This window comes from Miscanthus floridulus, chromosome 11 (assembly GCF_019320115.1).
Source record: "Miscanthus floridulus cultivar M001 chromosome 11, ASM1932011v1, whole genome shotgun sequence".
NCBI classification, from domain to species: Eukaryota; Viridiplantae; Streptophyta; class Magnoliopsida; order Poales; family Poaceae; genus Miscanthus; species Miscanthus floridulus.
In genome coordinates, this window is record NC_089590.1 from 89595695 (window position 1) to 89616976 (window position 21282).

General features: G+C 48.2%; 3 protein-coding genes across 5 annotated transcripts; 2 read left to right on the forward strand and 1 right to left on the reverse strand.

The window, feature by feature from the left end:
* The first annotated feature begins 2772 nt into the window (after window positions 1-2772).
* LOC136492420 (uncharacterized) lies at window positions 2773-5495 on the forward strand. The gene is made up of 6 exons (XM_066488438.1): window positions 2773-2959; window positions 3564-3728; window positions 4293-4372; window positions 4464-4581; window positions 4729-4907; window positions 5387-5495. The coding sequence occupies exons 1-6, from the start codon at window positions 2773-2775 to the stop codon at window positions 5471-5473; spliced, it is 816 nt and encodes a 271-aa protein (XP_066344535.1). The 3' UTR covers window positions 5474-5495.
* Window positions 5496-10671: 5176 nt separating this feature from the next.
* Window positions 10672-20446, forward strand: LOC136492161 (uncharacterized). Of its 3 annotated transcripts, none has more exons than XM_066488276.1 (10): window positions 10672-10854; window positions 10962-11023; window positions 15597-15705; window positions 15795-15914; window positions 18755-18871; window positions 18958-19078; window positions 19461-19617; window positions 19694-19766; window positions 19846-19973; window positions 20101-20446. In XM_066488276.1, exons 1-10 carry the CDS (start codon window positions 10740-10742, stop codon window positions 20221-20223), a joined length of 1125 nt encoding a protein of 374 aa, XP_066344373.1. In that variant the 5' UTR covers window positions 10672-10739; the 3' UTR covers window positions 20224-20446. The 3 variants fall into 3 exon arrangements, with proteins under 3 accessions (XP_066344373.1, XP_066344374.1, XP_066344375.1); XM_066488277.1 differs by having other exon boundaries at window positions 15597-15702; XM_066488278.1 differs by lacking the exons at window positions 10672-10854; window positions 10962-11023 and having other exon boundaries at window positions 15597-15709.
* LOC136493848 (uncharacterized) lies at window positions 11658-14639 on the reverse strand. Its single transcript, XM_066489981.1, has 6 exons — window positions 14628-14639; window positions 13722-14062; window positions 13478-13598; window positions 12566-12655; window positions 12419-12485; window positions 11658-11916 (listed from the first exon to the last, which is right to left on the reverse strand). The coding sequence occupies exons 1-4, from the start codon at window positions 14637-14639 to the stop codon at window positions 12650-12652; spliced, it is 480 nt and encodes a 159-aa protein (XP_066346078.1). The 3' UTR covers window positions 11658-11916; window positions 12419-12485; window positions 12566-12649.
* Window positions 20447-21282: the final 836 nt, after the last annotated feature.

Genomic DNA, 21282 nt, shown 5'->3' on the forward strand with positions numbered 1-21282 from the left:
CAGTTTGCATCTTTTCGCCTTGCCTACATGAGTATGTCCATTCTTTCTTTCTTTTTTGTGAATGAGTATGTCCATTCCTTCGGGTTCATTTCCAGCCCGCTCAGTTCAAGAATAGAAATATATTAGTCAAATCATTACTTTTTATGTACTCGGAGATAGCAAGATAACAACAGACTAACACACACTCGGAATTACAATGGTAACACCAAAAGAAGCAAAATAAAAAAGGAAAAAAAAGAGGAAAACATTCACAAGGTTTAGTTACAATCAGAAAGGAGATATCAATCAATAATAACACTGCCCACACATTAAGCGGTTTTGGAACGAACTGCCTTTGAGGGGGCAAAAACTTCAATTGGAATACGGAACACCAGCAAGCGTAGCAATCTCGAGCTTGTTTGGCAGTATCAATCAATTGGCCCCAGCCACTGATCCTCCGCCTACAACGGGGTCTCTCGACCTGATCTCAACGGGCTGTAAGTGCAGAAATCACAAACACATGGGGCACGTACTACGTCAGTAACCTAAGCAAAACCTTTTGTACCAATAACAATCGACAAGAAACTGGGAGGCGAGATGATTCTGGAGCAGGACCTGCTGGACATTTGGCACGTTGGTGGCCTCTGGCACATCCTTGTCTCTGTCGGCGCCGGTGCCGCAGCCGCCCCAGCCGGTGACGCGGTCGACGAGGCCGAGGAACCTGTCCTTGAGCTGAGCAGCGAAGCTGGCCATCAAGCGTACGTACGTGTAGCTGCTGTTTTTATGCTATATATCCTGCCTGGCAACCTACGAGATTACCAATGGAGCTGGAGCTGGAGCTGGAGTGCTAGCAAGAACGGTGTGGGCGTGCGTGACGGCTATCTGAGCTCACTCAGTTAATTCCCTTGCTCACAATGGCTTAATTAGCTCGGAGAGTGATCGCCGAGGGCGCCATTTATACACGGCGACGGCGAGGCAGCTCACCAAACACGTCAACTTTGCTGGACAAGGGCAATGACAGAGCAGAGTATACTCATGACTCGTCCTGCCTCGCCTTTTGAACTTCATTTCAGAGTGTTTAGTTTTAGTCTAGCTCGCACGCATATCACGCATTCACGCACCTAATCGAGCAATCGCGCTGCGTCCATTCCATGGCATGATTACTCTCACGACCACGGCTTGGCCGCACCGGCACTATATATTATTTTAGTTTTCATTTTTTTGCGAAATATTTCATCATTTTTTTTGGCGAAAGGAGCACGTAAATGCTATACATCATAACTGAGACCTGAACCAATATATTGATCATACATTGTCGATCACGTTAGCGCGTGTTGGAGCCCGGCAAAGATGCATTGTGCTTTCTTCCCATATCTTTTTTTTTCTTTGCATTCATTTGGAGACCAAACTATTAACTTTTCATAGTTTATATTAATTTTGTTTTGCCTTAACCAATTGTGCTTTAAATGGAATCTATATTTCTCTTTCCAACTCGTATGAAAATCAAATTGTTGTTATTTTTTTCTTATTTTATTCATTATTTTTAATTTATTACTCTTTTCTTTCTAAATTGTAAGTCTATATGATTTTTCTACATATATCATATATATAGCTTTTACTATATCTAGACATAATGTATATCTATGCATACGACCTGGAAAAGATATAATGACTTATAATTTGGAATGAAGGGAGTACCTATTAATTGTATTAGGTATGGACTCTTTTATATTAATCTAAGTCATTAGATCATCATAAAATTAGATGGTGTAGATTCTTTTCTTTTTCTTGTTTTGTCTCATAATTTTATTAGACATGGGCTCTTTGATTTAATATAAGCCATTAAATTATCATAAATTGACGATGTATGCTTCTCTCTCTCTTTCCGATTGATACATAATTGTATTAGCCTAGATTTTTGGTTTAATCTAAGCTGTTATATCATCATAAAAATCCAACAGTGTAGATTATTTTCGTTTTTTATTAATCTAATGATTGTATTAGCCATACCAACTTTGATTTTATCTAAGTTGTTAGATCATCATAAAATTTAATGGCGTAACTTTTTTCTGATTAGTCTCCCTACCCGTGGTTTCTATTGTTTGCCACATACCACTGCCCGCAAGGCGGCAAACACACACAAAATACAGTCAAACTAGATAATAGATGCACACAAAGCTGATTAGTCCAGTACTCCACTCCACCCTGAGTATGGTTATTGTGGTGATTAAAGAAAACAGAATACTTTATTACTCCGTCCATTCCAAATTATAAATTACTTTGATTTTTTTTGTTACATTGAATTTGCTATGTATCTAAATATAAGGAGTATAACGGACTAGTATCTCATTATTTTATCAACAGAGTTAATTTACAACACCAACACCAACAAATTTTACGTGACGATGCCATCGTGAACAAACAAACTTGACTATCGATTATTCACACAAATCACAACAGTTAACAGATCTTTATCCTTCACAAGAAGGACGTACTGTCGACCTGTAGACTAATTTTAAATAGGCTATGAACAAAAAATGTGTTCACTAGTGCTCAAAACAAAATTTCAAACAGCACTTTCGACATTTTCTTATCTGTGTTTTCAGATCTGTAATAACTGTAGGGTGAACAATGACGTGTATACATCTTTCTCTGACACGTGGGCTGTGGCCTAGCCCACTCGACCGGGGCTGTGGCCTAGTCACCCCCAAATTCCAAAACCCTAGCCGGCGGCGACAGCGGCCATGGAAATCCGGGTTCCGCCCGACTGTGGCCCTGTGGCGGGACCGGGGCATGAACTTGAACCCGCAGGTTCTGGAAGACGACACGCGCACCGCGCTCTCCCTCGTCCACTACGCCCTCCCCGAGCAGCCCGTCTCCCACCACGCCACCTTCTCCGCGCTTCCCGCCCTCGACGGCGCCGACCGCATCAGCGGCCTTCCGGACGCGCTCCTCCGTGACATCGTCTCCCGGCTCCTCCGTGACATCGGCCCAAAGCAACTCAGAAACTTTGCAGTAGCAATAGTTTCAGCCTGATCGACTGCACTCATACAGCTGCAGCTGTTGCTGCACTGCTGCTGATCCACTCACACTGCTAATGAATGGCAGCCGACCAGAGCCTTTTTGCGAAATATACTTCACGTGCCAATATAAACCTAAAAGGTTTCTAAAACTCTATCGTGACGGTTATAAACTTTGCCCTACAAAACGGCCTAGCTGAGTTAGGGAGTAAAATTTCATACAGTTCATCCATGGCCATAAACTCTGAACTTGTGGAGCCCTTTTCTATTAGATCACCCCCTCACTACTTCACTAGTGTTCACCAAGGGCTTGTTTGATACAGCTTAGGGGTATTCGATTTCACCTGCTCTCGCCAATATCGCATAGCAAAAACGGCTCCGGTTCCTAGCAACACAAAATGAAATGGGGGATAGGCAGGAGCCGATGAAGCCAGATATTTTGGGCTTTGTATCGACTCTTGGCTTGCTACATCATACTACAGTAGCAGAGCTGAAGTCCCCCTAAGGCCTAAGCCCTGTCAAACAAGCCCTAACTTTTTTTATATGTTTCCTGACGGTGAACAGTAGTCCACACCCACGTGGGCACCCTCGGCCACGAACTCCGATCGCTCACCATCTCTGCTTGGCTGCTGCTGCCAACCCACAAGCCCGTGGCTGCCACCATTCTCCGCGGCAGTGCCGCCTCTGTGTACCTCGGCGTCGACGTTGGTACTGGCAGCGCTCGCGCAGGTTCGTCCTCCGATTCTCTAATTAGAAGTACCCTCCTTTTCTTTTGAGGATTCATCTCCATTTTGGTAGCTTTCACCAGTTTCTTATTAAATTATATCAGTATGTATGATTACCTTTTCCTCAAGTTGAATGTATAAGTCTGACTAATTTGCCGCTTTCTAGGGGTATTTGGACTCCAGGTTATTGGTTGTCTACTGATGAATAAATGGTGGTTCTTGAGAGAAAGCTTGTTGTTAGTTTCTCCGATCGAGAGTAATCTAGGATTGTCATTTTAAACAATTTATTGGAGACCGGCTTAGGCTAGATGTATAGATACCTGAATAGAGAACTCTTTTCAGTCATGACATGCTTGATATCTTAAAATAAAATACAGTACTTTACATGTAACTTTATATAACACCCTTTGTTTCATAAATGAACCACCAACCCATGTGATTTCATCCATCCAATCTCCTTGTTGTAAAGGAGTTGTACATATGGGTTGTACGCATATCAGGTCATGTGGAGGCCTAATAGGTAACTAAGTCAATTTGTAACATTTTCTCTCTTTGGTCAATTTTTCAGGTCTCTTTGATGAAAAGGGCAAGTTGCTGGGGTCCGCAAGCAGTCCTATACAGATATGGAAAGAGAGAGACTGTATTGAGGTTCATAACAGTTCTTGCACGTGCAATGTATGCATGATTAGTTCACGAAGCAAAGACTGTTTTACCATAACCAGTTTATTTTTATGCTCAGCAATCATCAACTGATATCTGGCATGCGGTCTGTGCTGCGGTGAAATCTGCGTGCTCACTGGCAAATGTTGCCCCTGAGGATGTTGCTGGCCTTGGCTTTGCCGCCACTTGCTCCCTTGGTTTGCCTCTGATACTATAGTACCTCTTGCATTCTCATCTTATTGTGTAGGCTAGAGAGAAAATGTTGACATTCAAGTAGGCGGATTTTATGTATGTGCTATCTATAAGGTTTTTCCAGTTTGACAAAAATAGGATGCTTCATGCAGTTGCTGTCGATGCTGATGGTTCCCCTGTCTCGGTTTCTTTGAGTGGTGATACAAGGAGGAATATCATTGTGTGGATGGACCATAGAGCTGTGAACCAGGCGGAGCGAATCAATGCTACCAATTCGCCAGTACTACAATACTGTGGTGGGGGTGTTTCCCCAGAAATGCAGGCTCCAAAGGTAAGGGTCTAAGATTGTGTACATTTCATGCTTATGGTATGCATCCATGCAAGCTTTTAGCATCCTGGTTCACCATCGGTAGACAATAGACACTACTATTCATGCATGTAGCTGGAAATGCCAGCCACTGTGCTGATCATCAGATAATAATTTCTTGTCACCCTGAAATCCTAGTTCAGCTTGAATGTCTCAGTGAGTCAGAGTACTAGCATACCCATTGTGATGTGATCAATATTATGAACTTATGTACATTAAATTTGCTGAATCGGATGTGTTGCTCAGCAAACGATGCACATGGATAATGGTTTGTGAAGTTCACTCTAGTTAATGTTGTTTCTTTATTGTTTTGAACATGTATTCATAGTCTTCACATTTGATCTTTATTTACTCTATACTGAGAAGTGATGAAACAATTGGTGGCATGCTGTATCAAAGTATCTCTGTTGCTAGTGTCATGTTTTGACTGTGTGCATTTGCAGCTCTTATGGATGAAGGAAAATCTACAAGAGTCATGGTCTATGGTTTGTAGGTGGATGGACCTAAGTGACTGGTTAGCATATAGGTGAATCCCTACCTTTGTTGATTTTGTGTCATGTACGGTCGTACGTATACGCGGAGGCGACGTGCACGCGACGTCCGACGGGCCACAGAGCGCGCCCGCGACTAGGCTACGCGCACGGACGACCATTCTCCTGGAACCGAAAGTGGCTAGAAGGAAGGACGGAGGAAGTTTAGAATATCCCTTAATTATAGGAGTTATTGTTTAATTATAGAAGTGTGGTTTCCTTTCCGTGTAAACAGCTGCATGGCTATATATTGGCTTATACTCTGAACCGTGAGAGGGGAGAAGATCATTACTCTAATTCTATCTCTCTCTCAGCTCTCAAGCCCGAGCCGCCGTGAGGGGCATAACCTCCGCGATCGGAAGACACGGCACGAGACTACGAACTCCGTAGTCGAGGGCCAGCTACCCTAGATCACCAGGCCCTTGACAACCTGGTATCGCGATCCAATCGATCCTCCTCTTCCTCCGCCGCCGCGCCGCCATCTCCGACACCCGCAAACCCGAGCCCCACCATGGCCGAGCCCACCCTCGCTGAAGTCATGGAGATGCTCAAGACCATAACCACGAAGATGAACACCATGGAGTCCGACATGGCCGCCATGAAGGACAAGTCCGAGTCGTCCTCCGGCGGGGGCGACGACCGCCGCCACGACGACGCGCGCGGTCAGGACTTCCACCCCAAGCACAAGAAGTGGGACTTTCCCCGCTACGCTGGCACGACCGATCCGATGCTCTTCGTCAACAAATGCGAAGCCTACTTCCGCCAGCACCGCACCACCGTGGACGAGCGCGTGCCCATGGCGTCGTACCATCTGGATGACGTCGCGCAATTGTGGTTCACCCAGCTGCAAACCGATGAGGGCACGCCGAACTGGAGCCACTTCAAGGATCTCCTCAACCTCCGGTTCGGGCCCCCTCTTCGATCCGCGCCCATGTTCGAGCTCTCCGAGTGCCGGCGCACGGGCACCGTGGAGGAATACTCCAACCGCTTCCAGGCTCTCCTTCCTCGCGCAGGCCGGCTCGAGGAGACGCAACGCGTCCAGCTCTACACCGGGGGCCTCCTCCCACCGCTCAGCCACGCCGTCCGACTCCACGACCCGAAAAATCTCGCCGAAGCCATGAGCCTCGCCCGCCAAGTGGAGCTGATGGAGAGTGAACGGCCGGCACCACAACCACCACGGGCGGCTCCGCGCGGCCTTCCCCCACCCGCGGCCAGGGCGGCTCTACCGGCGCCGCCGCCTATACTGGCGCTCCCGGCACCTCCGGCGGCTGCACAGCAGGGTCGCGCTGAGGGAGGCCAACGACGCCTCACTCCCGATGAGATGGCGGAACGGCGCCGCCAAGGTTTGTGCTTCAATTGTAATGAGAAGTACTCACGTGGTCATAATAGGTTCTGTCGCCGCCTCTTCTTCCTGGACGGGGTGGAGATCGACGACCCCGACGGCGACGCTGCTGCCGCGGCAAACGACGGGGCGAAGGAGGCCCCCGTTTTCTCCCTTTATGCCGTGGCGGGCGTGACCGTGGGTGCCCCCATCCTGCTTCGGGTCACCCTGGGCGCCACGACGCTCATCGCCCTGGTGGACACGGGGTCCACGCACAATTTTATCGGAGAGGCGGCTGCGCACCGCACTGGGCTCGCCATCATACCCCGCCCGCGGCTCACTGCCACGGTCGCTAATGGTGAGAAGGTGGCGTGCCCTGGCGTCCTTCGGCAGGCGGTTATCTCTATTGAGGGCATGACGTTCGACGTCGACCTTTACGTCATGCCCCTCGCCGGCTACGACATGGTGCTGGGCACCCAGTGGATGGCAGCCCTAGGGCGCATCGCCTGGGACGTCACCTCCCACACGCTGTCCTTCCACCACGACGGCCGCCCTGTCTGTTGGTCCGGCGTGGCATGCCCGGTGGCGCCCACAGTACACGCCGCGACCACGGGCGAGTCCCTGTTGGAGGGCTTGCTGGACTCGTTCGGGGATGTCTTCGCTGCCCCGACGGGTCTGCCTCCACCGCGCGGCCGTGACCACCCGATCGTTCTCAAGCCAGGCGCGACACCGGTGGCGGTCCGTCCGTATCGTTACCCGGCGGCCCACAAGGATGAACTGGAGCGCCAATGTGCGGCCATGATCGAGCAAGGGATCGTTCGCCGCAGCACGTCGGCGTTCTCATCGCCGGTCCTCCTCGTGGTGAAACCGGATGGCTCATGGAGGTTCTGCGTCGATTATCGAGCGTTGAACGCGCTCACCGTCAAGGATGCTTTCCCGATTCCCGTGGTGGAGGAGCTCCTGGATGAGCTTCACGGCGCCAAGTTCTTCACCAAGCTTGATCTGCGTTCGGGCTATCACCAAGTACGCATGAAGCCGGAGGACATCCACAAGACCGCGTTTCGCACGCACGACGGCCTATATGAATTCTTGGTGATGCCGTTCGGCCTGTGCAATGCGCCCGCAACGTTCCAGTCCCTGATGAACGACGTCCTGCGACCGTTCCTTCGCCGGTTTGTGCTCGTTTTCTTTGATGACATACTAATCTACAGTGCGTCGTGGGCGGATCACCTTCGACATCTTCGCGCGGTCTTGTCCGAACTTCGCAGTCAACACCTCTTCGTCAAGCGATCCAAGTGCGCCTTTGGTGTCACGTTGGTCTCCTACCTCGGCCACATCATCAAGGAGACCGGCGTGGCCATGGACCCGGACAAGGTGAAGGCCATCCACGACTGGCCGGTGCCCAAGTCGGCCCGCGCGGTCCGCGGCTTCCTCGGCCTCGCGGGCTACTACCGGCGCTTCGTCCTCAACTACGGCGCCATCGCGGCTCCTCTGACGGCGCTGTTGAAGAAAGAAGGCTTCTCCTGGTCAGGGGAGGCAGCTGCGGCATTCGAGGCGCTGAAGGAGGCAGTGACGTCAGCACCGGTCCTCGCCCTTCCGGACTTCAGCAAGCCGTTCGTCGTCGAGTGTGATGCTTCGACGTACGGGTTCGGCGCCGTGCTCCTGCAAGAGAAACACCCGATCGCGTTCTTCAGCAGGCCGATCGCGCCACGCCACCGCTCTCTCGCCGCATATGAGCGGGAGTTGATCGGGCTCGTCCACGCCGTCCGCCATTGGCGCCCGTACCTGTGGGGCCGCCACTTCACCGTGCGTACTGATCACTACAGTCTCAAGTTCTTGTTGGACCAGCGGCTCGCCACGATCCCTCAACATCATTGGGTCGGGAAGCTTCTCGGTTTCGACTTTGAGGTCGAATATAAGCCGGGCGCCCAGAACGTGGTCGCTGATGCCCTGTCTCGCCGTGACACGGAGGACAGCACGGGAGCGGTGCTCGCCCTGTCGGCGCCGAAATTCGACTTCATCGACAGGCTACGTCAAGCGCATGCTGCGGACCCGGCGCTTGTGGCTCTCCGGGAGGAGATTCTTGCTGGCACCCGCGCCGCGCCGTGGGCTGTCCGCGACGGCATGGTGACCTACGAGGGGCGACTCTACATCGCGCCGTCGTCCCCGCTGCTCCTGGAGATTGTGGCTGCCATCCATGAGGACGGCCATGAGGGCGTCCAGCGAACGCTGCACCGGCTCCGGCGTGACTTTCACTTCCCGGGGATGCGTCAGCACGTCCAAGACTTCGTCCGCGCGTGCGGTACGTGCCAGCGGCTCAAGTCCGAGCACCTGCACCCGGCGGGGCTGCTCTTGCCGCTCCCGGTGCCGTCGTCAGTATGGTCCGACGTCGGACTGGACTTCGTCGAAGCCCTTCCGAAAGTCCGCGGGAAGTCCGTCATACTCACCGTGGTGGACAGGTTCAGCAAGTACTGTCACTTTATACCTCTTGCTCACCCATACACTGCAGAATCCGTCGCCAATGCGTTCTTCGCCGACATCGTTCGCCTCCACGGGATGCCGCAATCTATGGTGTCTGATCGCGACCCCGTCTTCACATCGACGTTTTGGCGTGAGCTCATGCGGCTCATGGGTTCAAAGCTGCACATGACCTCGGCGTTCCACCCGCAAGCAGATGGCCAAACTGAGGCCGCGAACAAGGTGATCACCATGTACCTGCGCTGCTTCACCGGCGACCGTCCCCGCCAATGGCTCCGGTGGCTTCCCTGGGCGGAGTTCATCTACAACTCGGCGTACCAGACGTCCCTCCGCGGCACTCCTTTCCGCATCGTCTATGGCCGGGATCCGCCGACCCTCCGCTCCTATGAAGCCGGGGAGACGCGTGTGGCGGCCGTCGCCAAAACTATGGCCGAGCGTGAGGAGTTTTTGCAGGACATCCGTTTCCGCCTGGAGCAGGCGCAGGCCATTCAGAAGCGTCACTACGACAAGCATCATCGGGAGGTGTCCTACGCTGTGGGCGATTGGGTATTGCTGCGCCTACGACACCGTCCCATCGCGTCGCTGGAATCGTCGACGGGCAAGCTGAAGCCCCGATTCTTCGGCCCCTATCAGGTGACTGAGGTGATCAACGCAGTCGCCGTCAGGGTGGCACTTCCGCCCCGAGCTCGACTTCATGACGTCTTTCACGTCGGGCTCTTGAAGAAGTGGCAGGGCGCGCCTCCGACCACTCCACCACCTCTCCCCGTCGTCCACAACGGCGCCACGGTGCCAGAACCGGAACGTGTGGAGCGCTCCCGTCTCGCAAGAGGAGTGCGCCAGGTCCTCGTGCGCTGGAAGGGGGAGCCGCTGTCATCATCATCTTGGGAAGACTGGGACACTTTCCGCGAACGTTTTCCGGCGTTCCAGCTCGAGGACGAGCTGGTCCAGAAGGAGGGGAGAGATGTCATGTACGGTCGTACGTATACGCGGAGGCGACGTGCACGCGACGTCCGACGGGCCGCAGAGCGCGCCCGCGACCAGGCTACGCGCACGGACGACCATTCTCCTGGAACCGAAAGTGGCTAGAAGGAAGGACGGAGGAAGTTTAGAATATCCCTTAATTATAGGAGTTATTGTTTAATTATAGAAGTGTGGTTTCCTTTCCGTGTAAACAGCTGCATGGCTATATATTGGCTTATACTCTGAACCGTGAGAGGGGAGAAGATCATTACTCTAATTCTATCTCTCTCTCAGCTCTCAAGCCCGAGCCGCCGTGAGGGGCATAACCTCCGCGATCGGAAGACACGGCACGAGACTACGAACTCCGTAGTCGAGGGCCAGCTACCCTAGATCACCAGGCCCTTGACATTTTGCTGTACCCTGGTGAGTTGCTATCATAACGTACCCTAGATCACTCGCAGCTTATGCACAACTGTCTGCAAATGGACGTATCTTGGACATGCACACATGGAACAGTGGAAGGAATCTGATTCACGTGATATGGAGGCATGCGGATGGGACAATGTTTTTTGGGAAGAAATAGGGTTGGGAGACCTCGTCGAAGGAAATTGTGCAAAAATTGGTGAATAATAGTCTTGTTTCCTTTTTGTACTGAAATTGATGCATTTATAGGTAAATCGTTTATTGACTTTTCTTATAGATCGTTATGGTATTATGCAATGTAAACAGGACGCAGTGTCGCTTTTCCTGGTCATCCTCTTGGTTCTGGTTTGACACCTACTGCTGCAAAGGCAAGCAACTTCCTTGTGCTCAGTATTTTTGAGGTGGTATTGTTTAAGCTCACTTTGTGATAACCTGTATCATATACAAGACATTGCGATCCTGCTGTATAGGTGCCTTTTCTACAATATGTGTAAACACGACATTCCTATCACTACAGGAACTGCTGGCTTCCCCGAGTGCCAGTTGCACTCGGGGAAGGCCCAGTTACACTCGGGGAAGCCTTTTCCGAGTGCAACACTCGGGGAAGAGCCTCCGGCTAATCCTCTCACGGGGAAGTCGCCTTCCCCGAGTGTCAAAAATCGTGCACTCGGGGAAGACTTTGCCGAGTGCCGTGTTGGCACTCGGGGAAGACTTGACGCCGTTGGCCGACGGCTGACGTCGTTTTTTTTTTTGATTTTCTTCCCCGAGTGCAACACTCGGGAAAGATTTTTGAATTTTTTTTTAAATACTCTTCCCCGAGTGCCACAGCTCAGGCACTCGGGGAAGAAATTTGTTTTTTTTAAAAAAAATCCCTCTTTCCCGAGTGCCACAGCACAGGCACTCGGGTTAGCCACCTCTAAAATTCTTTTTTTTTGTTTTTTGCTTTTCCATGTAAACAACAAAGCATATATATATATCACAAACCACAAATCAACACCAATATGTCACAAACCACATTTATATATCACAAACGACCAAATTTGTCCGAAATCCACAATATATTACAAACCACACGTTCAAAAGTACACACTATTCCAAGTTCACAAGTTCAATACATAAAAACGACTCCGAAGACGGCTCACGGCGACTGTGAGGGGTGGGACGCCCCAGCGTGCGATCCCGGCGACGGTCCAGGTGGGGATGGCCCGACGTGCGATGCCGGCGACCCTTCGACATGGTTCGACGCCGCCCCCGATTGATGCTACAAAAAAGAGAGGAGATTGCACGTGAGTGAAAGATAAAAATGTAAGGAGTTTAAAGAAAAGTTGAAAATTTCGGCAACACCTCCCCTGCACGGGGAGGTTTCCAAAACCTGCAAGAAAAACGTCGGCACGAAGGCCGACAACCACATTTCCGGCACGAAGGCCGACACATCAACAAATCCGGCACGAAGGCCATCACTAGGTTTGACACTAAGCATGAGCAAAGAAAGTAAAACATCCGTACTCATACTCACCGGAGTAGACTCTAGACGATGTGGTGGTGGTGGTATGATCAGGCAACAAGAAATAAATTGAAGTGAAATAAGCACAAAACATCAAAATGCTCTGGTTAACTGAAGAAAAAACATACCCATTGATATGCAATCAGCATTGCCCATAGCACTACAGATGGAATTCCCTAGCCTGCTAAACAACTATTACGTGTCTTCAGGTCACATGTGGTACTGGAAGGAGGAATGAAAACTCAAAATAAATGCTCACCCCATGTTTCTCCATCAATGAAGCAGGGTGGAAAAAATCAGGAGATTGATCATAAAGAACTGTCGCCCTGGAATTGCATACTAGAGAATGTGAACAGCAGTCCTTCATATATATGGAGAAAACTATGTTTAAGTTTGATCAGTCTACCTGATTCCCCAATTTTGAGCAAGCTCATGCTGCATTGCTTTTGTAACACAAAAGGCACCATCAGCCATCTGCCCAAAGTGCTTCTCAAACCTATAGAATACAGAACAAGTTACTATATTAACAGATATTTTCAAGTAAAGGAACAAAATTCTGGAACACCAAGTTATATATGTTATGTTAATCTTAACAGAAGATAAACGATCAGGGTAAAATGGATTACCAGAAATATATTTTGACTATAATGTGACTTCTTCCATGTCAATCAAGCGATACATGCTACCTTGGATTCTCTCCCTCCTTTCTATGATTTCTATATTTACACAGAGTTGTTGATTTTCAGGTATATGCTAATTCATAGGCAGTACTTTATTCCTATATATGTACTCTCTCTTTCCTTGATTAATCTCTCTCACTAATGAAATTATCATATGCCTATCTTTATTTTTTTTCAGAAAAATATACCTCTGATGAATGTAAAAAATAATAATGTATGGAGGTCTATTTGGATTACTGTATGCTCAAAATTATCTTTACTAAATAAGAGATTTGTGATGTCTGGAACTCTACAAGATCTTTGCACTCAAAGAAAAGAAATGTGTTGTATAATTTGTATCAATGATTTAGACATCTCTGCTCCTCAAACTTCTTGGCATTAGTTGCCGTGTCATTCATGGCTATCTCTTTCCCCTCCTGTATTGCATGCTTGGTGTTCTGAACATCGGATAGGTAACTGTAAGGACTATTCCTTCCTTCACGTCACTCCAAAATCTTTCCATGGCCAATAGATAATTTTTTGCTACTGCGGAAGCAATCAACTGCGCGCAGCAAGCTGGGGAGACGGTTCGAGTGCAACCCTGCCCAATTTAACCGAAACACTGCTAAAACGAGATGGTGGATTTAGGAGGAGCGGACCTGGTTATCGAGCGAGAGGGAGTGGTACTGCATCCGCGGGCTGCGACCGATGTCGCCCAGTACCACGACTGCCGCGCGCTTCCTCCTCTCCGTCGCCTCCGCCATCGCCGTCGCCGTCAGCCTACGGACAGGGATGGAACCGGTGAAGGACATGGGTGTACACATGCACAGCCGATTAAGTTAGGTTTTGGGTGCTCGGTTTAGCACATCAGGAAGAGAAGGGAAATGGTGCGAGCGGGAAAACCTGGCGGACGCTCGTCGTGGGCGAAGGGTCCAACGAAGACCTCCGGCTCCTGACGTAGGGCGGCGGCGGCGGCGGCGTAGCCCAGTCGTCGCAGGCAGAGAGAGAGAGAGAGAGAGCGCCGGCAGGGCCTGCGGGGGCTGCGGGGGCGCGCGGCGCGGGGGCTGCGGGGGCGCGCCGGCGCGGGGGGCTAGCTGCGGCAGCAGCGGGGGCTGCGGGGGCGCGCGGCCCGGGGGGCAAGCTGCGGCGGCGGCGGGGGCTGCGGGGGCGCGGGGGCGCTGGGCCAGCGAGCGGCAGCGGCGGCGGGTGTGGGTGTGGGGTGGCCGGTTAGGTTTAGATAAGGCCTGCTGGGTTTTTTTTTTTTTTTAAGTCTTCCCCGAGTGCCCTGTCCTGGCACTCGGGAAAGGGCCTCTTCCCTGAGTGGTAGGAAAGGCACTCGGGGAAGAATTTTTGTTTTTTTTGTTTTTTGTGCATAATTTTTTTGTGAGGCCTTCCCACATTATTTAAAACTCTCTATTCAAATTTGGGACAATTTTGATTTTTTTTGTTATATTTCGTTAGTTTTTTTCGTTTCGTTGAATTTTTTTGCATACTTCAAATTTGAACTGCAGGTGCATAAAATAATGGAATTTGGTGATTCAAAAAATTATATTAATGATATTTGGTGTATGTTGAGGCCTTATCCAGGAACTCGCATGAAATGTCGAGTATCTTGTTGACGTAACATGACGAACAACTTGCGAGAAAAGTGTTTTTAAATTATATAAAATCCGAACGAAGTCCGGAAATCACGAAACTTGTCTGGGCGTCGTGTTATCGCATGTAGAGGCTATGAGAAAAAATCGAGAAGGTTTCGAGCAAGTTGCGACGTCGGATGTCTAAAACCCAGACATCTCCGCATGTGATCACTTGTAGAGGCATGCAGAGATATCTGGGTTTTAGGCATCCGACGTCGCAACTTCATCGAAACCTTCTCGATTTTTTATCATAGCCTCTACATGCGATAACACGACGCCCAGACAAGTTTCGCGATTTTCGGACTTCGTTCGGATTTTATATAATTTAAATACACTTTTCCCGCAAGTTGTTCGTCATGTTACGTCAACAAGATGCTCGACATTTCATGCGAGTTCCTGGATAAGGCATCAACATACACCAAATATCATTAATATAATTTTTTGAATCACCAAATTCTATTATTTCATGCACCTGCGGTTCAAATTCGAAGTATGCAAAAAAATTCAACGAAACGAAAAAAATTAACGAAATATAACAAAAAAAGTCAAAATTGTCCCAAATTTGAACAGACAGTTTCAAATAATGTGGGAAGGCCTCACAAAAAAAATGAGGTAAAAAAAACAAAAAAAACAAAAATTCTTCCCCGAGTGCCTTCCCTGGCACTCGGGGAAGAGGCCCTTTCCCGAGTGCCAGGACAGGGCACTCGGGGAAGGCAGCCTCTTCCCCGAGTGTCCTGTTCTGGCACTCGGGAAAGGGCCTCTTCCCCGAGTGCCTTCCCTGGCACTCGGGGAAGAATTTTTGTTTTTTTAAGTTTTAACGGCGTGGGCGGGGTGAACCGTCAAGTAACATGTTTCTTTGCCGAGTGCCGATCTTTCCCGAGTGTTGCACTCGGGGAAGAGGGTCTTTGCCGAGTGCTGATCTTTACCGAGTGCCAGGATCTCTGCGGCACTCGGGAAAGGCTCTCTTCCCCGAGTGCAATTCTTCTCCGAGTGCAACACTCGGGGAAGATTCTCTTTCCCGAGTGTCCAATTTTTGGCACTCGGGGAAGCCAGCGACACTCGGGGAATTTTGTCTCTCCCGTAGTGTATGCTGTCAAGGTCTGTTGTTCATGATTTGATGTTGGTAAACTTTAAATTCCAGGAGTTAGGCTTACTTCCTGGTACTCCTGTTGGAACCTCACTTATTGATGCTCATGCTGGTGGAGTTGGAGTCATGGAAAGCATTCAAGATGCAGGATCTAAAGCTGGTTGTCGGTGATGAGCAATTTTGTGTTTTTGCTATAGAAATTGCTTTCAAAACATTGTGTATGTTATATATATTCTAACTTGTTTTTAACAGTTTCTGATGAACATGCAATATGCCACCAGATGGTATTGGTATGTGGGACATCAACATGCCACATGGCTGTTTCAAAGAACAGATTGTTTATACCTGGTGTCTGGGGGCCGTTTTGGTCTGGTACAGCTGCCTTCTCAAATATATATTTTTAATTTCCTCAAAATTACAAATTCAACCAGCATTTATATTGTTTTTTTTTCTATCTCTTGTGCTTCAGTTTGGTGGGAGTGAGAAGGCAAGGAGATAGGATTATCTTAGTCAAGCTTGTCGTTGGTGATATGGTCTTGAACGTAATTAGTGCGTATGCCCCCCAAGTAGGCCTCGACGAGAGTGTTAAGAGACAGTTCTGGGAAGACTTAGATGGCATGGTTAGAGCTATACCTAGTAGTGAGAAGCTTTTTATAGGAGGAGATCTTAATGGGCATGTAGGTACTACAAGCGCAGGTTTCGAGGCAGTTCATGGAGGTTTTGGGTATGGTAGTAGGAATCAGGAGGGGGAGGAAGTTCTGGACTTCGCGGTAGCTTTTGACCTGATGATAGCCAACACTTTCTTTAGAAAGAGAGAATCTCATCTAGTGACCTTCAGTAGCGGACAACACTGTAGCCAGATTGACTTTGTCCTCGCAAGAAGAAAGGACAAACGAGCATGCTTGGATTGCAAGGTGATACCAGGAGAGTGTGTTGTTTCTCAACATAAGCTTTTGGTGGCAGATTTTCGTTTTCAGGTACGGGCCCGTAGGGATAAACAAGCTAAGATTGAAAGAACAAAGTGGTGGAAACTGAAAGGGGAGACGTCAGAGGTATTTAGGGAAAGGGTTATCAAAGAGGGCTCTTGGAAGGAAGAAGACGACATAAACAACATGTGGGACAAGATGGCAACCAACATTCGGAAGGTAGCCTCAGAGGTGTGTGGAGTAACCAAGGGAAGGGGACGCGAGGCTAAAGATACTTGGTGGTGGAACGAGGAAGTCCAAAGGGCTATTAAAGAGAAGAAAGAATGCTATAGACGCTTGTACCATGACAGGAGTGTGGACAACATAGAGAAGTACAAGGTGGCAAAGAAGACTGCAAAACGAGCTGTAAGTGTGGCAAAGGGTACAGCGTACGAGGATCTTTACCAACATCTGAGTACGAAGGAAGGAGAGAAGGACATTTATAGGATGGCTAGGGTTCGTGAGAGAAAGACACGGGACTTCAACCAAGTTAAGTGCATTAAGGATGAAAGGGAGCACCTCTTGGTGAAGGAGGATGAGATCCGACATCGATGGCAAGAGTATTTTGACAAATTGTTCAATGGTGAGAATATGGACACAACATTTCAGTTGGATGACTCTTTTGATGACACAAATAGGCGCTTTGTGCGGAGAATCCAAGAATCTGAGGTCAGAGAGGCGTTGAAAAGGATAAAAGGAGGTAAGGCGATGGGATCGGATGGTATCCCAATCGAGGTGTGGAGATGTCTCGGGGACATAGCTATAGTATGGCTAACCAAGCTGTTCAACCATATTTTTCGATCGAACAAGATGCCTGATGAGTGGAGAAGTATATTGGTACCGATCTACAAGAATAAAGGGGATATTCAAAGTTGTACGAATTACCGGGGAATTAAGTTGATGAGCCATACTATGAAGCTATGGGAAAGAGTTATCGAGCATCGCTTGAGAGCAATAACGCGGGTCTCTATGAACCAATTTGGTTTCATGCCCGGAAGGTCAACCATGGAAGCCATTTTCTTAGTAAGACAAGTTATGGAGCGGTATAGGGAGAAGAAGAAGGACCTACACATGGTTTTTATTGACTTGGAGAAGGCTTATGATAAAATACCAAGGAATGTTATGTGGTGGGCTTTGGACAAACATAAAGTCCCAACGAAGTACGTCGGGCTCATTAAGGACATGTACAACAATGTTGTGACTAGAGTTCGAACAAGTGATGGAGACACGGATGACTTCCCGATTAGGATAGGACTACATCAAGGGTCAGCTTTGAGCCCTTATTTATTTGCTTTAGTGATGGATGAGGTCACAAGGGACATACAAGGGGACATCCCTTGGTGTATGCTTTTCGCGGACGATGTAGTGCTAGTTGATGAAAGCCGGACAGGAGTGAACCAGAAACTGGAGTTATGGCGGGAGACTTTGGAGTCCAAAGGTTTTAGACTCAGTAGAACTAAAACTGAGTATATGAGATGTGATTTCGGCACTACTACTCGGGAGGAGGAAGATGTTAGTTTGGAAGGTCAAGTAGTGCCTAGGAAGGATACATTTCGATATTTAGGATCAATGCTACAGAGGGACGGGGATATTGATGAAGATGTTAGCCATAGAATCAAAGCAGGGTGGATGAAGTGGCGGCAAGCGTCTGGTGTCCTATGCGACAAAAGGGTACCACAGAAGCTAAAAGGCAAGTTTTATAGGACGGCGATTAGACCTGCTATGTTGTATGGTGCAGAATGTTGGCCTACGAAAAGACGACATGTTCAACAGCTAAGTGTCGCGGAAATGCGTATGTTGCGTTGGATTTGCGGTCATACAAGAAAGGATCGAGTTCGGAATGATGATATACGTGAGAGATTAGGGGTAGCGCCAATTGAAGAAAAGCTTGTCCAACACCGGTTGAGATGGTTTGGACATGTGCAACGGAGACCTCCAGATGCACCGGTGCGTAGCGGAATCCTAAGCCAGGACAGTAACGTGAAGAGAGGCAGAGGAAGACCGAAGTTGACTTGGGTAGAGGCAATAAAAGGAGACTTGAAAGGATGGAATATACCCAAAGACTTAGCCTTAGATAGGAGTGCTTGGAAGACAGCTATTCACGTGCCTGAACCTTGATTGCTTCTGATGGGTTTCAACTCTAGCCTACCCCAACTTGTTTGGGACTTAAAGGCTTTGTTGTTGTTGTTGTTGTTGTTGTTGTTGTGCTTCAGTTTGGCTAATATTCCATTGTGCTTCCAAATTCAGCGATGATCCCTGAGTTTTGGCTCACAGAAGGTGGCCAAAGTGCAACTGGCGCTCTACTCGATTACATTAAAAACCATGTTGCCTCTCCTCTTCTTTCTAACCATGCTGCTTCTCAAAGTATGTTTCATGTACTCTCAAGCACATTATCTTTGTAGCTGCCTGAAACCAGCATAAAGAACTTAACTTTTTGCTCAAATTACCAGGTATATCCATATTTGAGCTACTGAACAAGATGTTGCTTTCTATGTCACACAAGCAGAATAGTCCGTTTCTTTCTGCATTAACTCAAGACACCCATGTACTTCCGGATTTTCATGGAAATCGGTAAGAAATAGACAGTACATATTTAGTGCATAGTGTTACTCAAAATGTTCTTAATCTCCAACATCTACAGTTACTATCTCTCTCCAGTTGGTGAAAACATTTGGCATTGCATTAAATTTTGTACAATGTACATACCAAATTTGCAGCAAGACTCTTTTCTTCTCTTGCCATCATAATTAGATGGTCAACAAACCATACAACATAGCGCAACAGCTAAACAGAAAGCCCTCATATATTTCTATGAGGCTATGCATCACAATCACACCAGAATGTGGCATAGCATACTCTTTATGATGTCTCATGACATCTTACTGAAAATTGCAGAGAAATAATCTAAGTGGCACACTTCCAATGTGTTTGATTTGAATGCAAACTATTATAGGTCTCCTGTTGCTGATCCAAAATCCAAAGGAGTGATTTATGGCTTGACACTTGATACAAGTGAGAAGCATTTAGCTCTTCTATACCTAGCAACAATTCAGGGTATTGCTTATGGCACTCGTCATATTGTGGAGCATTGTAATGCTCATGGCCACAAGGTACTTATTAAGGACTTCATCAGATTGGTAGAGTTATGCTTGCCAAGATTACTCATTTTGCCTTTTTATATAATAGATAGACACACTTCTTGCTTGTGGGGGACTTGCAAAGAATTCTGTGTATATCCAAGAGCATGCAGATATTACCGGTAAGTCCTACTTATCTTCTTGCAATCATGCCTCTCCAACTTCATCCCCCTCTGATGCATCATCTTTTGCGTGCTGCAGGATGTCCCATAATACTTCCTAGAGAGAATGAGTCTGTGCTTTTGGGTGCTGCTGTTCTGGGTGCTGTTGCTGGCAAGAAGTTTCCCGGTGTTCGTGATGCAATGAAGGCGCTTAATGCAGTAGGGAAGGTATTTCCCATTATCTTTCTTCAATTGGGCTCCATGCTGCTCAAGTGCTCATTAAATATGCATAAATTCTTAACTTGGATCTTTTTTTGTGGCTGCTGGTTATGACTTGAATATATTTGTTTTGCAGGTCGTAAATCCGTCTTCAGATCCTAGGGTGAAGAAATACCATGATGCAAAATATCAGATATTCAGGTCCCTGTATGAGCAGCAACTCTCACATCGCTCGACCATGGCACAAGCATTGCAATAGGGCTCTATGGTCACTTTGGCTCTTCACTCTTGGTTATTAATGCCCTTGGTTTCATGGCCATGTTTTATTGGCTTATTTACATGTAATCAATGTCGCCTTGAGTGATAGAAGCCATGATAAATTGCGTGTATAAACATAAGAAAACAGGACAAGATGATCTTTTTCACAGGAATGTGAATCCCCAAGTTCGTGCCATGTTAATAAAGAAAATGAGGTTCATAAGCGCTCAGCGTGTACATTTGGAGGTTCTGGAATCAATAAAAACGTATCCCATGGTTAGAATGCATATGGAAAAGTTAGTCTTCTCATTATGTGGTGCCCAATTTTGTTGCAAGCTAATCAGTGCTGACCATGCATGAGCAAGGACGCTGACTTTATCCTGCTCAGTTTGATCATCTTCTGGGTCAGCTGTTGCCTGGTGGCATTCTTTCGCCTCTAAGATGTGTTCGCCCTGTTCGTTTGGGCTGGTTTGGCTTATAAGCCATGGCTTATAAGCCAAATACGACCCAGCTGGTTATCTGGTCGTATCCAAATCTGATGAACTGCCAGGTTGCAGTTCAACACTAAGCCAGCTTGATAGGCTTCTGCAGAACTGCTCACGTCAGGTATTGCATTTCTCATCAGTACGATGTGCATCCCATGATCTTGAAGAGAAGTCAGAAGTCAGAACCGAACGAGAAGAAGAACAAGGTACTATGGACCTACCTCTATATATGCTCTCAGATCTCGTGCACTTTGCAGAGGACACCAGAAGACCAACAAAGCCTCCCAGTCCCAGATCAGCCTCTCGAATCATGGCCGTGCGGCACAATGAAATATCTCAAGAATTACTGCGAACGATGGGATCGTCTCTTGAGACTGCCACGCGGGGGCGTACGGGGCTCGAGCTCGATCCTCCACCATGGCCTTACCCTCCATGGATGACGACGCGGCCCCGCAATAAGGCCGGGTCCGCAAGCCAGAGGAGGAAGCCCTCTGCCCCACATCTCAGTGGGAAGAAGGGGGATCGTGACTCACAAGGGGAGCAGTTGGATCTGGAGGATAAGCTGCACGAGGACG